Source organism: Ovis aries, chromosome 7, assembly GCF_016772045.2.
Source record: "Ovis aries strain OAR_USU_Benz2616 breed Rambouillet chromosome 7, ARS-UI_Ramb_v3.0, whole genome shotgun sequence".
NCBI lineage: Eukaryota > Metazoa > Chordata > Mammalia > Artiodactyla > Bovidae > Ovis > Ovis aries.
The window spans coordinates 59,754,374-59,768,800 of NC_056060.1; the positions used below are offsets into that span (position 1 = coordinate 59,754,374).

At 45.9% G+C, this 14,427-nt stretch overlaps 1 protein-coding gene across 2 annotated transcripts in view; it reads left to right on the forward strand.

Annotated features, from left to right (window-relative positions):
* The first annotated feature begins 12,244 nt into the window (after positions 1-12,244).
* FBN1 (fibrillin 1) overlaps positions 12,245-14,427 on the forward strand; it is a 277,248-nt gene continuing 275,065 nt past the window's right edge. For both annotated transcript variants that reach the window (XM_012181624.4, XM_060418056.1), the window contains exons 1-2: positions 12,245-12,393; positions 13,021-13,365. In XM_012181624.4, the coding sequence (XP_012037014.1) occupies positions 13,202-13,365 (164 nt within the window). In that variant the 5' untranslated portion in view covers positions 12,245-12,393; positions 13,021-13,201. The remainder of the gene's footprint in view (positions 12,394-13,020; positions 13,366-14,427) is intronic.

Below are 14,427 nucleotides of genomic sequence, written 5' to 3' on the forward strand. Positions count from 1 at the left end.
GCATATAAGTTAAATAAGCAGGGTGACAATATATAGCCTTGATGTACTCCTTTCCCAATTTTTGAACCAGTCCATCATTCCATGTCTGCTCCCAGTTCTAACTGTTGCCTCTTGACCTGCATACAGGTTTCTCAGGAGGCAGGTAATGTGATCTGGTATTCCTATTTCTTTCAGAATGTGCTACAGTTTGTTGGGATCCACACAATCAAAGGCTTTAGTGTAGTCAATGAAGCAGAAATAGATGTTTCTCTGGAATTTATCTACTTAATAGTTAAGTGTACATTACTTATTCTGTTAGTTCTACTTTCTTAGTGAAGAGAGTTAAAAAATGTTATGTTAGATATAACTGTGACCCCGTGTTGGCCTTCAACTGAAGGTGAATCTCAGGCTGATCCTTTTCTTTTGTGGAACAACGGGAGAAGCTGAAAAAGGGGAGAACTCCCTCTACACAAGGTCTGTGGATTGGGAGGGTAGGCTGCAGAATCCTAGGAGAGAGGGCTGGGGAGGAGAGGAAGAGAACCAGGGTGCGGATGGGTAGAGTAGTTGATCCGAGAGATTTGGTAAGAGAGAAATAGTTTGAGGGAGGGTTTTAGCAGTACAGAAATAAGTCTTGTTATGTGCAGCATGGGATAAAATTCCCTTTACACCTCCTCAAGAGATCTTCAATAAAGACTTATAGTACTTTTACTGAAGATTGATGTTTCTCATGAAGTCAGATTCTGCTTCATTTTTTGTGTGCTAAGGACTGAATATGTCCTCCTCAAATTCACATATTGAAGCCCTAATCCTTATTGTGATTATTTAGAAATGGGGTTCTTGGGAGGTCCTTAGGATTAGATGAAGCCGTGAGGGTAGGGCACCCATGTTGGGGTTAGTGGCTTTATAAGAAGAGGAAAAGAGAGAGATTGCTCATTCCCTGCCGCATGAGGGCTCAGAGAAAAGACTGTCTGTAAACCAAGAAGGTGGTCCTTACTAGGAACTGAATCAGCCAGCACTCTGATCCTGGACTTCTGGCCACCAGAACTGTGAGAAACACAACTGTCTGTTGTGTAAGTCAACCAGTCTGTGGTATTTTGTTACAACAACATGAACCGACTAATACAATGTGACATTGTGTTGTGATAGGCTTTCAGGTGAGGACCAGAAGGGCTAACTCTGTGCATACACACACGCGCGGGCACACACACACATATTCGTATCTAGTCTGTAAATTATTTTGGAACATTATCTTTGACTTCTTAGTGTCTCATACGATGCGGTGGAGTAGTGTAAATATAAGAATCCCTTTGCTACCCTGGCTGTTTGTCTTTGGCAATCCTGGGCCTCTGTGCCCCTCTTCACCCAGTTCCAATAGATCTGAGATCTGACATGGTCTCCAGGGGCCTCTCCCAATGAGGTGTGTGGGTCCCAGTGACCATGCAAGGAGACACGTTAGGGTTTGGGAAGAAGAGAACATGAAGACACATGCACACAGTCACACAAAATCATCCTTTAGGATTTTAGCTTTTTGTATGTCTTACAATGTACACGCCAAGTGGAATAAGCATATAGTGGATGCTTCTTGGTAATTACAGTATTAGAATTAAAATCTCCTTTGAGAGAATGTAGTTAAGGATTCCCAAAGAAGAATTTGCTTCAGGGAGCTGGTCACTTTAGAAATACTGATTCCGAGGGCCTGTCTCAATCTTTCCACCCCAGCCTGGAGCGTGTTAGGGGCAGGAACGTGAAATTTAATAAACTCCTTAGTTCATCCTGAAGCAGCCCCCTCATGGTTCAGTTTCTCACTGAAATCTAACCCCTCCTTTTCTTGAAGAGGAAAGTGACTCTTGAAGGAGTAAAGTGACTTGCTAAGGACACAGCAGATTTGTAGCAAAGTCCAGACCCATGTCGTCTGTCTTCTAACCCTGTGCTTGTTCCATCTCACATAAAACATGGTTGAATTTCAAGCTCCAAGCATAGCTTCCTAGCTTTCCCAGACTCTCTCTTCACCCATTCTATCACTCTGGATGCTTCCCAGGGGTTTATTATCTGTGGAAAGATATCCAGAGTGATGTCATTAATATCGTTGCTAGCAGAGTCGTGCAGAAACCGAGAAAGTTCAAGCTGCAGCATGTTATGCTGCACAAATGACTTGATTTCCAGATGGAACTCACAGGGGGCAAAATTTTAAAACCACTAAGTCATGTTCATTGTGATTAGCAATGCAAAAGCATGTGAGCTTTTGAAGATGTGAGAAACACAAGAGGAGGACTTCTCGCAAACCTCTTTTCAGCATAGGTGGAGTCAATGCATAGTAGCCCTGGCAATTACAATAGAGAATTAAGAAGAAGGAACAGCTTTAGAGAGTTTGCCAATAGATTTGTTATCTCTTTCCATGGAACAAATAACCTCAAAATTTAGTGACTTTTAACACCACACATTTATTATCTCATAGTTTCTGTGGGTCACCAGTTGGGCACTGCTTAGCTAAGTGCCTCAGGCTCAGTGTCTCTCACAGCTGCTATCAAGGTGTTGGCTGGGGTTGCAGTCTCAGCTGAAGACTTCCAAGCTCACTCAAGTGGGTGTTAGCAGAATTTAGTTCATCCAGGACTATTAGACTGAGGGCCTTAGGTCCTTAATGGCTGTTGGCCTGAGACCTCCCTCGGGTCCTTGCCATGGGCCTCTCACAGGGCAGTTCAGAACATGGTGGCTGGCTTCCAGCAGTCTGAGCAGGCAGGAGAGCCAGAAAGGGCAAATAAGACAGAATCCAGGGTCTTTTTGCAGTTTAATATTGGAAATGATGTCCCTCCCATCAGCCCCGCCATTCACCAGGTCCAGCCCACATGCAAGGGGAGGGGATTACCCAGGGGTGTGAGTACCAGGAGGTGGGGCTCATTGGGGGCCATCTTGGAGGCTGCTGACCATGCCTTTGGGAGGACTAGGTGGAGATACCCAGCAGGAACACGGACATCTGAGTTGGAAGCTCTAGGGAGATATCTGGGCTGCAGATACAGATCTGGGAGTTAGAAGCATTTTATGAGCAGGAGGTGAAATCATGGGAATAGATAAAGTCAGCCAAGAGGAACATTTTTTTTTAAGTATTCACTAATTACTACTATCTACAAATTGTTAACTTCTTAGAGAAACTTCAGACTGAGAGTAAAAACTAAAACGTGTAGAAAAAGATAAATGTCACCAACCAAAGCTACTTGTCACTCCTAATGTGATTAAAACGTTCAGATTAGGCCATAAAAATCTGGGCTAGGGCATGTGGCTTTTTCTGTTATGATTAGAATATTATTAAGATTCTGAGAAGAAGCTCATTCCCCCGAAAAATTCCATAAAATAGGTGACTAATTGAAAATTGGAAGGTCTCCTGATGAAGAAAAATAGTCCAGTTCATTTTCCATCAGTTTTAAGCTACAAATCTCATGGATCTCAGTGTTTCCAAGTTTGGGGTAGTGAATATTATAAATATTCATATAATTTGATTAATGGTAGTCATTTACAGGCCGACTCCCACAGGCTCACGATACACCTCCCCTTGGTAAACACCCAGCCCAGGGCGTGTCACAGAAGCCTTGGAGAGCTAAGAGTATGTCACAGTGAAGGATGAGGAAACACCTCCTATGTCCCCTTTGGCCCATGATCTTTTCTCCCTCTGTGCCTTTGCCTCATGCTCATTTCTTCCTTCTGGAATGTTCTACCCGGACAGTTCTATGCAGCCAAATCCTACCCTCCCTTCAAGGCTCTGCTCAGATTTTGTCTCTTCCACTAAGGCTTTCTGACTGGACCACCCCACCCCACCTCCCTCCTCTCTGGACTCTTGCTTTGGTGCCACTCATTTTTGAAGACTAATGGCTGGAGCCACTTTCTCTGCTTGCTTTTATCTTACTCATCAGGGGTTGGCAAACAATGGCTTGTGCGGCAAATATGTCCCCAGTGTCTGTTTTTATATGACTTGCACTTGCAGAGTTGTTATTGCATTCTTAAATTGTTGAGAAAGCTTGAAGAATAGTATTTTGTTTCATGCAAGAATGATATGAAATTCAAATTCAGAGTCCATAAAGTTTTATGTTGGTCAATAAAATGCTTGCGGAAATTTGCTCTCTTCTGCCTCTCGGCCCACAAAAGCTTAAAATATTTAGTATCTGTCACTTTGTGGGAAGTTCGCTGACCCCTGCTACAGGCACTCAATTCCTGCCTCCTGAGAGAGGGTGTAGCCCTTCGGGGAGGACACAGTTCTGACACTTCCTGGTGGCTTCTGCAGAGTCTATCATGGTCTGGAGCACAGAGCTGGTGTTTAGTAAATACTGTTGAATGGAGCTGAGAGGGAATGTGTTTTTAATTTGAGATGGATACAATGTTATGTCCTTTCTTGCTGTCCAGGCCTTTTCTTTATTCCCCTCTGCTGTTGGGCTGGTATCTGTTATGTCTGGTAGAAAAAATGACAGGGAATGCCAGGGTGGGTCACAGAACTCATGGAAAACACAAATGAAATGAAGTCTGGGAACCAGAGGTTTTGTTTTGGGTGGAGAGGAACTGTTTGCTTTGGGGGATTGAGGTAATGAAAGTTATTTCAATAACATAATTTAACAGTTGTACACGCTTTCTGCCAGAAGTACAGCTAGGCAAACCTCACCCAGGGACCCCATCTGCAAAATGAAAAGGGTAAACTCTGAGTGCTAAGCAGAGCACAAAGCTATAATGCACACCTTGGTTCTACTATGTTAAAATACACCATATGGTCAAAGACTGGAGGGGAACTGAAGAAATACAAATTGTTGTGTTAGGGTGATAGGATTATGGGAAAATAATTTTTAAAAGAACCCTTTTCTTTAGTGGCTAAAGTATTTCTACAACAAACAAAACTTCTGAAAATGATTAAAATGAAAAAAAATTTTTTTAATTTATTTTTTTTATGAAGCATAGTTGGTTTACAGATTATGGCAGTTTTATGTATACAACAATTAAAATGAAAAATTCTATTCTTTCTCTGTTGTGAAGTTGTGAAGTCAGTCGTGTCTGACTCTTTGTGACCCCATGGACTAGCCCACCAGGCTCCTCCATCCATGGAATTTTCTAGGCAAGAGTACTGGAATGGGTTGCCATTTCCTTCTCTAGCATGCAAAATTTTTACCTGTTTCTTTTTTTTTTTTTGCTCTTTTTTACCTTCCCCCTCTCTAAAACATAATTTTACAGTGAAGTGGGAATGTCTTAGGATCCTGACTATAAATACAGACACAAACATGTACAAATAAAAGAGACATTGATTTATATAATTTTAGACTGTTCTCAATTAAACTCTAAACTATCTAAAACACTAAGTGGGAAGAACATTACTAACCTTCCACTTAATGCAGTATCTGCACAACCAAGGCTTAATCAATGGTAGTTGTCACTATAAAGCCCTATTTCTGTGCCCTAGATCTTGTGATTCCTCTAGACAGAAAGGGCATCTCCGTCATGGTTGAATCCTTATTGTCTGACATAATGTCTGGCACACAGTGCCTGGCTTTCAATTAAAATGGTTAAGTGAATAAATAAACAATAATTTTAAAAAGTGGGGGGATATAACATGGAGATACTCTGCTAGTAAGAAGGACTAGTTTGCACCTGCTAATCCCAAATTCCCAATCCATCCCGTTCCCACTTCTGTCCCCGTTGGCAAGCACCGGTCTACTCTCTACATTGGTGATTCTGTTTCTGTTTCATAGATAGGAGAAGGCAACTTAATTCTACCTTTAGTTCTTTTTCAAGCCAAGACCCATTCATTCATATCATGTCCCAAGAGGGAGTGATGGACACAGAAGCACAACCAGGCGATGTGACTCTGTCTGAGGCTAGAGGGTTTAGGCCTTTCCTTAACACACAGAATGATAAAGAAGCCTGAGGTGAGGTTTTGAAGTAGCCATCATATCACCCTCTTGAAAGTAAGTTAGTGCATCTCTTTGTTCATTCAACAAATGGTCTTTGAGTCCCTGTTATGCACACGGAATTGTTCTATGTGATGGGGATGTAGGAGCTAAAAATGGAAGCAGGGAGGCGGGGAAGTTGACTATAGTATCTCTTAGTATCCTTTCACTTCCTAAGAGGTCTCAGTGATTGCTGCATAGAATAAATGGAGCTCTCAAATAGGATGCAATAGGTTCAGATTGCAATGAAGCTCCATGGATGAAAACCTTGGCTTCCCAGAAGACATCAGGGAAGTTTTAATGGATGCAGGGAGTGGCTCCAGTCTACCACAAAGATTTAACTGAGAATTTTGTGACAGATGGATGAAGTGATGAAATGAAAAGTACCCTTAACTTGTTGTAAAACACATTGTTTTGAATCCAGCCCTGACTCTATTTCTAGTTCTATGAAAATAAGCAAATTTCTCATATTTCTGAATGTGATTGTATTCATCTATAAAACTGAGACAGAGCTATTTCCCCACAAGTTTGTATTAGTGATCTATCCCTGTGTACTAGACTGTCCTAATAATTAAGTGGCATAACACTGTCATGAAAAGTGTGTGTGTGTGTGTGTGTGTGTGTGTGTGTGTGTGTGTGTATGCTTAGTTGCTCTGTTGTGTTCGACTCTTTGTGACCCTTTGGACTGTAGCCCACCAGGCTCCTCTGTCCATGGCATTTTCCAGGCAAGAATACCAGAGTGGGTTGCCATTTCTTTCTCCAGGGGGTCTTTCTGAACCAGGGATCGAACCTGTGTCTGTCTCCTGTGTCTCCTGCATTGCAGGCAGATTCTTTACCTACTGAGCCATATATTTATTCTGTAAATTCTCTGGGCAACTTTTCTGCTGATCTGTTAGGATCACATGTTGTTGTTGTTGTTCAGTCACCAAATGTCCAACTCTTTGCAATCCCATGGACTGCAGCATGCCAGGTCTCCCTGTCCATCACCATCTCCTGGAGTTGGCCCAAGTTTATGTCCATTGATGCCATCCAGCCATCTCACTCTCTGTCACCCTTTTCTCCTTCTGCCTTCAATCTTTCCCAGCATCAGAGTCTTTTCCAGTGAGTTGGCTCTTTGCATGAGGTGGCCAAAGTACTGAAGGACTGCCTTCAGTCCTCCCCATGAATATTCAGGGTACCTTTAGGATTGACTGGTTTGATCTCCTTGCTGACCAAGGGTCTCTCAAGAGTCTTCTCCAGCACCACTGTTCAAATGCATCAATTCTTCGGCTTTCAGCCTTCTTTATGGTCCAACTCTCACATCCATACATGACTACTGGAAAGACCATAGCCTTGACTATATGGACCTTTGTCAGCAAAGTAATGTCTTTGCTTTTTAATACACTGGCTAGGTTTGTCATAACTTTCCAAGAAGCAATTGTCTTTTAATTTCATGGCTGCAGCCACCATCCACAGTGATTTGAGCCCAAGAAGAGGAAATTTGTCACTGCTTCTACCTTTTCCCCTTCTATTTGCCATGAACTGATGGGACCAGATGCCACGATCTTAGTTTTTTCTAAAATTGAGTTTTAAACTGGCTGTTTCACTTTCCTCTTTCACCCTCATCAAGACTCTTTAGTTCCTCTTTGCTTTCTGCCATTAGAGTGGTATCATCTGTATATCTGAGGTTGTTGATATTTCTACCCATAATCTTGATTCCAGCTTGTAACTCATCCAGCCCAGCATTTTGCATGATGTGCTCAGCATCAGTTAAATAAACAGGGTGACAGTAAAGAGCCTTATTGTACTTCTTTCTCAATTTTGAACCAGTCAGTTGTTCCGTATAAGGTTCTAACTTTTGCTTCTTGACCTGCATACAGTTTTCTCAGACAGGTATTATGGTCTGATATTCCCATTTCTTTAAGAGTTTTCCACAGTTTGTTATGATCCACACAGCCAAATGCTCTAGCTTAGTCAATGAAACAGAAGTAGATGTTTTCTGGAATTCCCTTGCTTTCTCTATGATTCAATGAATGTTGCCCATTTGATCTCTGGTTCCTCTGCCTTTTCTATACCTAGCTTGTACATCTGGAAGTTCTCAATTCAAGTACTGCTGTAGCCTATCTCGAAGGATTTTGAGCATGATCTTACTAGCATGAGAAGCGAATGCCATTTTCTGATAGTTTGAACATTCTTTAGTACTGCCCTTCTTGGAAACTGGGATGAAGGTGGACATTTCCCAGTCCTGTGACCACTGATGGTTTTTCCAAATTTGTTGACATATTGAATGCAGCACTTTAATAGCATCATCTTTTAGGACTTTAAATAACTCTGCTGGAATTCCATTACCTCCACTAGCTTTACTGGCAGCAGTGCTTCCTGAGACCCACTTGACTTCACACTCAAGGATGTCTGACGCTAGGTGAGTGACCACACCATTGTGGTTATCTGGGTCATTAAGATCTTTTTTGTACAGTTTTTCTGTGTATTCTTGCCATCTCCTCTTGATCTCTTCTGCTTCTGTTAGGTGTTTACTGTTTTTCCCCTTTATTGTGCCCATCTTTGTGTGAAATGTTCCCTTGATTATCTCCAGTTTTCTTGAAGAGATATCTAGTCATTCCCCTTCCATTGTTTTCCTCTGTTCTTTGCAGTGTTCTTTGAAGAAGGCCTTCTTGTCTCTCCTTGCTACTCTCTGGAGCTCTGCATTTAGTGGGGCATACCTTTCCCTTTCTCCCTTGCTTTTCGCTTCTCTTCTTTCCTCAGCAATTTGTAAGGCCTCCTCAGACAACCGCTTTGCATTCTTGCATTTCTTTCTTTTGGGATGGTTTGGTCACTGCCTCCTATACAATGTTATGAACCTCTGTCCATAGTTTTCAGGTACTCTGTCGACCAGATCTGATGGCCTCGAATCTATTCATCACCTATGTATAATCATGAGGGCTTTGATTTAGGTCATATCTGAATGGCTGAGTGGTTTTCCCCACTTTTTTTAGGTTAAGCCTGACTTTGGTATAAGGAGGTGATAATCTGAACCACAGTCAGCTCCTGGTCTTGTTTTTGTTGTCTGTGTAGAATTTCTCCATCTTTTGCTGCAAAGAATGTAATCAATCTGATTTTGTTATTGACCGTTTGGTGATGTCCAAATCATCTCTTGTGTTGTTGGAAAAGTGTATTTGCTCTGACCAGTGCTTTCTCTTGGCAGAATTCTGTTAGTGTTTGCCCTACTTTATATTGTACTCAAAGCCAAATTTGATCCCATATGTAGCTGCATTTAATTGATGAGGGCCTCAGATTAGCTGGGACATACTTTTTCATCCTGAACTTCTTAAAGCCATGGCCATTTCAGGGCAGCAGCTAAGAATTTGAAGGAGGAATCTGATAGGTCTGTTAAGGCTTGGCTTTGGAAGTCAGGAGGAACCTGAGCAGATTCTTTCCGGATTGGTGAAGTTTTTTGAAATGAAGAGGGGAAATAAGAGAATTCTAGTCCCATAGACCAAAGAGTATGATAAGTTTTCAAGAGAGGTGGCTCCTGAATCATCTGGCATCAAGAAAATCTTATTGCAAATACATAATTTTCTTTGTGACTGAATTTTGTGACTGGTAGCACACTGCTCTAATGTGTGTTGATTGCCTGGGTTGGTGAATCTCTTTTACCAATCTCTCTTTTTTTTAGAAATCTCCTTTTTCCCCCTTTCCCTCCAACTCTTTAGTTAAACCATGACACTTATCACTCAAAAAGGGGACTATACGACCTAGGGCTCCCATCTAACATGAAGAGGAATTAGAGAGTCTTTACTGGAGGAAGGGACCAAGGAGAAAAAAAGAGGGCTAAGGCCTAATGAAGGAGATCAGCCCTGGGATTTCTTTGGAAGGAATGATGCTAAAGCTGAAACTCCAGTACTTTGGCCACCTCATGCAAAGGGTTGACTCATTGGAAAAGACTCTGATGCTGGGGAGGGATTGGGGGCAGGAGGAGAAGGGGATGACAGAGGATGAGATGGCTGGATGGCATCACGGACTCGATGGACGTGAGTCTGAGTGAACTCTGGGAGTTGATGATGGACAGGGAGGCCTGGCATGCTGCAATTCATGGGGTCGCAAAGAGTTGGACACGACTGAGTGACTGAACTGAACTGACTGAAGGCCTGAAGAAAGCATTTAATCTAAATCTCTCCTTTAGAGGTGAAACCCTGGAAAGCAATTTAGGGATAGGGTAGGAGGTAATACAAATGTTCTGAAATGCTGGAATGTTCAGACTTGCAGGGCACCAGGGTTTGCTCTTTGCTCCGTGAGCACAAACCTTAGAAAAGCCCTATGTTCAGCTGCTGCTGTCCAACACATCACTGAGCAGAGTACTCTGAGAGCAGAGTGTCTCACATGCTGCTGGAGTATAGAGAAAACAGGCAGTTTCTGGATTCCCCAGAGGGTGCAGAACAGTCCAGAAAACTGGTGGGCAGGACAGGGCCTCCGTAGATCTCCAGTCTAACTGTTTCTCTTGAGCCATGGTCCCTCTGCCTAGACTTTTTTTCCCACTCTGAATCCCACCCTTACCTCTTCCTACCTGGGGGAGCTTTTAAAAATGCCTATGTTATGGCTCCATTCCAAACTATGTAAATCAGAATCTCCAGGGGTTGAGTCCTGGTGTCTGATTTTTTGCAGGTTGCCAGGTCATTCTACTGTATAGCCTGGGTTGAGAACTACTACCCTAATTGAAGTTTAGTCATGTGCTTGGATTTAAGTTAAACATCACTTCCTTAAAAAAACCTTCGCTGATCAGCCACAGCCTAGGTCAAGTACTCCTATTATATGTCCTCCGAATAACCAGGACTTCTTCCTCTTGGCATTTAAAAGTTGAGTCATCATTTGTTTCGCATCTGCCTTTCCCTGTAGACTTCTCTGTGAGGGGAGAAACATTTCTGCCTTGCTTACCCAGGAACTTGGTTCAACCATGCACCAGCTGGTACACAGTTGGTGTCCAGTAAATGCATCCTGAACAGAGGCTTGCCTTTACTCAGTCTTGGGTGTGTGATCAAGGCTTCAAGTCATGAATCTGCTCAGAGGATTTTTATAGGGCTATGACTTTAAATAGGCTTCATGTTTTCATCTTTGAGACCATGGTGTTATGACACTTCAGCAGACTCATCATCACCATTATAACCCTGTGCAGCCAACATTACTCTTGCCATCTTGCAAGTGAAAAGAAGTTAAATAACTTGCCCAGGTCCCTATACTCTATTGCCTGGGCACAAATAATTGCTGGTAAGGAAAACCCCTTTCAACAGGATTTCTGTTAGTTTGTGCTGAACTCTTATTTCTGTCTTGACAGCTGGTGGCTACTACATGGGGGATTTTCTGGGGGTCTCCAGTTTCAGTGCCTAGGGCCCCTTTCCCCTAGGGAAATCGATTGCGATTTCCTGCCCTACTATACCCTTACAGGGTGCAGGCAACATGGGGCCTTGCCTATAGAAGGATATCATAAATGCTGTATTCTTCAAAGTCACCCTGTCGTGTTTATCCTGGAGAGGCAGGTGTGTGTGTGTGTTTGCGTGTATATAAGAGAGAGAGAATAGGAATGTCTGGGGAGGCGCAAGAGGGTCCTCCACGGGAAGCCTAGGATTAGTTGTGGGCTGGGCCCGAGATCCGTCCCTTCACTGCCTCCACCCCAAATCCCAGGTTCCAACATCCACAGGCCTCTGGGTGGGAATCCCACTCAGACTCTTGAGGCATCTTGGGTTCAGCCTGGGTGACTTGAACTGAAGCTCAGAACCATGCCTCCTCCCTCGCCTGCACATCAGCCCCTGAGTCCACAGCGGGGGGACCCCCTGACTTGCCCTGCCCGGGTGTCGGCCTCTGCTCGGTGCCCGGCCCCAGAGGCGCAGTGAGGCGGCCACCGGGGAGACCGAGATGGGTCTCCTTTCGCGCTGGGGCCTCCGAGTTGCCCTCTCCAGCGCGCATTCTTGGTACAGGTGGCACAGCTTCACGCGCCGGCCGGGCTTCCCAGATCACGGGAGAGGCTAATCTCGGGTCTAGATCTCCCAGCCGTGCAGCGGGTGAAACCGCTACTCGACTTTTTCCCGTTCCCTTAACTCCTCACCCCAAAACGCTAAATCCTAGGCTGGGCAGGACCGGATCACCTCTGCCTCCTCCCATTGCGCCAGTCCTGCGAGCGAGAGAGGCCCCCGCGCCGAGGCGGTGGCTGGCAAAGGGGAGTGGAAAGGGAGGATGGATGGGGCCGAGGGGTGGAGTGGTGATGAGGGGGATGTAGGAGGGGGTGTCATTTTCTTTTTCTTTCTTTTTTTTTAGAAGTATTTCTCTCGCGAGAAACCGCTGCGCAGACGATACTTGAAGAGGTGGGGAAAGGAGGGGGCCGCAGGAGCGGCGGCAGAGACTGTGGGTGCCGCAGGCAGACAGGCGGCCACAGCTGGGACAGCTGCGGGCGGAGTGGGGCAGCGGCTGCCGCGGCCAAGACCGAGGAACAGCCGCCGCCGCCGCCTTGGGAGCCGGATCCGCCGCTTCTCCAGTGGGTGCAGCCAGGGTCCCCAAAGGGATCGGGCGGCCGCCGCGGCTGGGGCTCCAGCCACGGAGGCTTTTGCGTTTGCGCCGCGCCGAGGGCAGAGACAGGGACTGGGGTGAGGGGCTGTCCCGGAACGTCCAGAGCTGGCGCTGGCCCTCCCCTGCCTGACAGCTTCCTGGCCCGGGGCTCCTGGTGCCGGGCTCGGCGTCAGATGTTGAGGGGTGGTGGCAGTGCCCGGAGCCGGCCGGGGATGGCGCGGCGGGCTTCCAGCCCGGCGGCTTGGCGGAGAGGACAGACTGGGAAGCTGGGGCGTCAGAGCGCGCATTGCGCACAATTCGTGCTAGTAAAAAATACACCCAGCGAGCTCGTCCGGGGGTTTAGATCTGCTCAGGACACAGGGACTTTTGCAGGGCTTTTTTCAGGCGGCGCCCGGGAGGCCAAGGGGTTGGCTGGAACCGATGCTGCCGGGGGCCTGGGGCTTTTCAGCCAGCTGTGGAGCAAACGGTCTTCACTTACCCAAAGTGCGCCACGCGCAGGCGGTGCGCGGATTGGGCTCGGGAATGGGGACCCTGAGGCTTCAGCATCCTGATGCCCTGAATTTCTCCCCCCGCCTCGGCGATTTGTCTGTTGCAGCTGGCAGGGGCCGCCTGAAGTGGGAGCAGCGCCTGGAGAAGGCGGGAGGAGCCCGGCCCGGGGGACGGGCGGCGGGAGAGCGGGACCCCGGCGGCGCGGCGCGCTCCAGGGCGCAGCGGCGGCCGCGGACACAGCCCGGGGCGCGGCGAGAGGCGGCGGGAGCCGGCGGCCGCTCGGCATCATGCGGCGAGGGGGGCTGCTGGAGGTCGCCCTGGGATTTACCGTGCTCTTAGCGTCCTACACGAGCCATGGGGCGGATACCAATTTGGAGGCTGGGAACGTGAAGGAAACCAGAGCCAACCGGGCCAAGAGAAGAGGCGGCGGAGGACACGACGCGCTTAAAGGGTAATGGATCGGGCCAGCTGCTTTGGTGTGGGTGTCCCCTTCCTCTTTTCCCGAGTATCAAGATCCAGAGGAACTGACAGGGTCGATTCTCGACAGTAGAAGGATCCTTGATAAGACTTCCTGGGAGCACCTCAGAGATGCAAGGGTTACCCAGTCCTCGCTGCAGTTCCTGGCCAAACCACCTTGCTTCTACTCTTTACGGATTTCTGCCCCAGAGTTAGAGGTCAAGGCTAAAAGGAATCCTGGGCCATTGTCGAGGCTGATTTGGGGAGGCGAGGAGGTTCTTTGAGGAAGAAGGGGAGGAGCTGCGACTGAAAAGAGGGGCAGCCCATCCTTTCCCTTCATACCAATTCCGGTTGTGTGTAGGGAAAGCAATTGCATGGTGGGCATCTTAGTAGATGCTCTGTTTGTAGGGGAGCAAGGAAAGAAAGGGATTCCAAGGACAGCCGTTCAGAGGAGACACATAGCTAATAGTTGGTTCTCCTTGAAGGTGCGCTTATTAAAATTAGGGACTTTTTCCTTTAGATGTCTACACTGGAAGCAGAGCAGGGCAAGTGTTTCTGAGAACTTGTTTTGCGGTTTTAAGAAGCTCCTTATTTCATGGGGGCAGTAATGCTGCTGTGAAAGGCTTTGAATGAGCGTTTTTAACCAGTCGTGTGTGTGTGTGTGTTACGCACATGTAGTTGAACACTTCGCCAGTCTTCTAATGCCCCTATTACAGAAAATGTTTCAGCAGAAAGTATTTAAATTAGGCGGGTTGACTGCATAAATATTGTCAGTTTCCTGAATCAAAGAAGGGTGGGAGTGCCCTTCCCTTAAAATTGTTCAGATTGAAAGAGCAGTATCTCTGAGAGTGTTTAAATTCAAGACTCTATAGAAGCAGCAGGATGGATTCTAAATGACCCATTTTGTCTCTTTGGAGGATTCTGTAATGAATCCAGAGAGTAAATACACAGAGGTTTCTGTTCATTTGTTGCTCTTTTAATATTTAAAAAATTTTTTGTTTAATTGGGATATCGTTGCTTTACAATCTCATGTCAGTTCTGTCGTACAGTAAGGTGA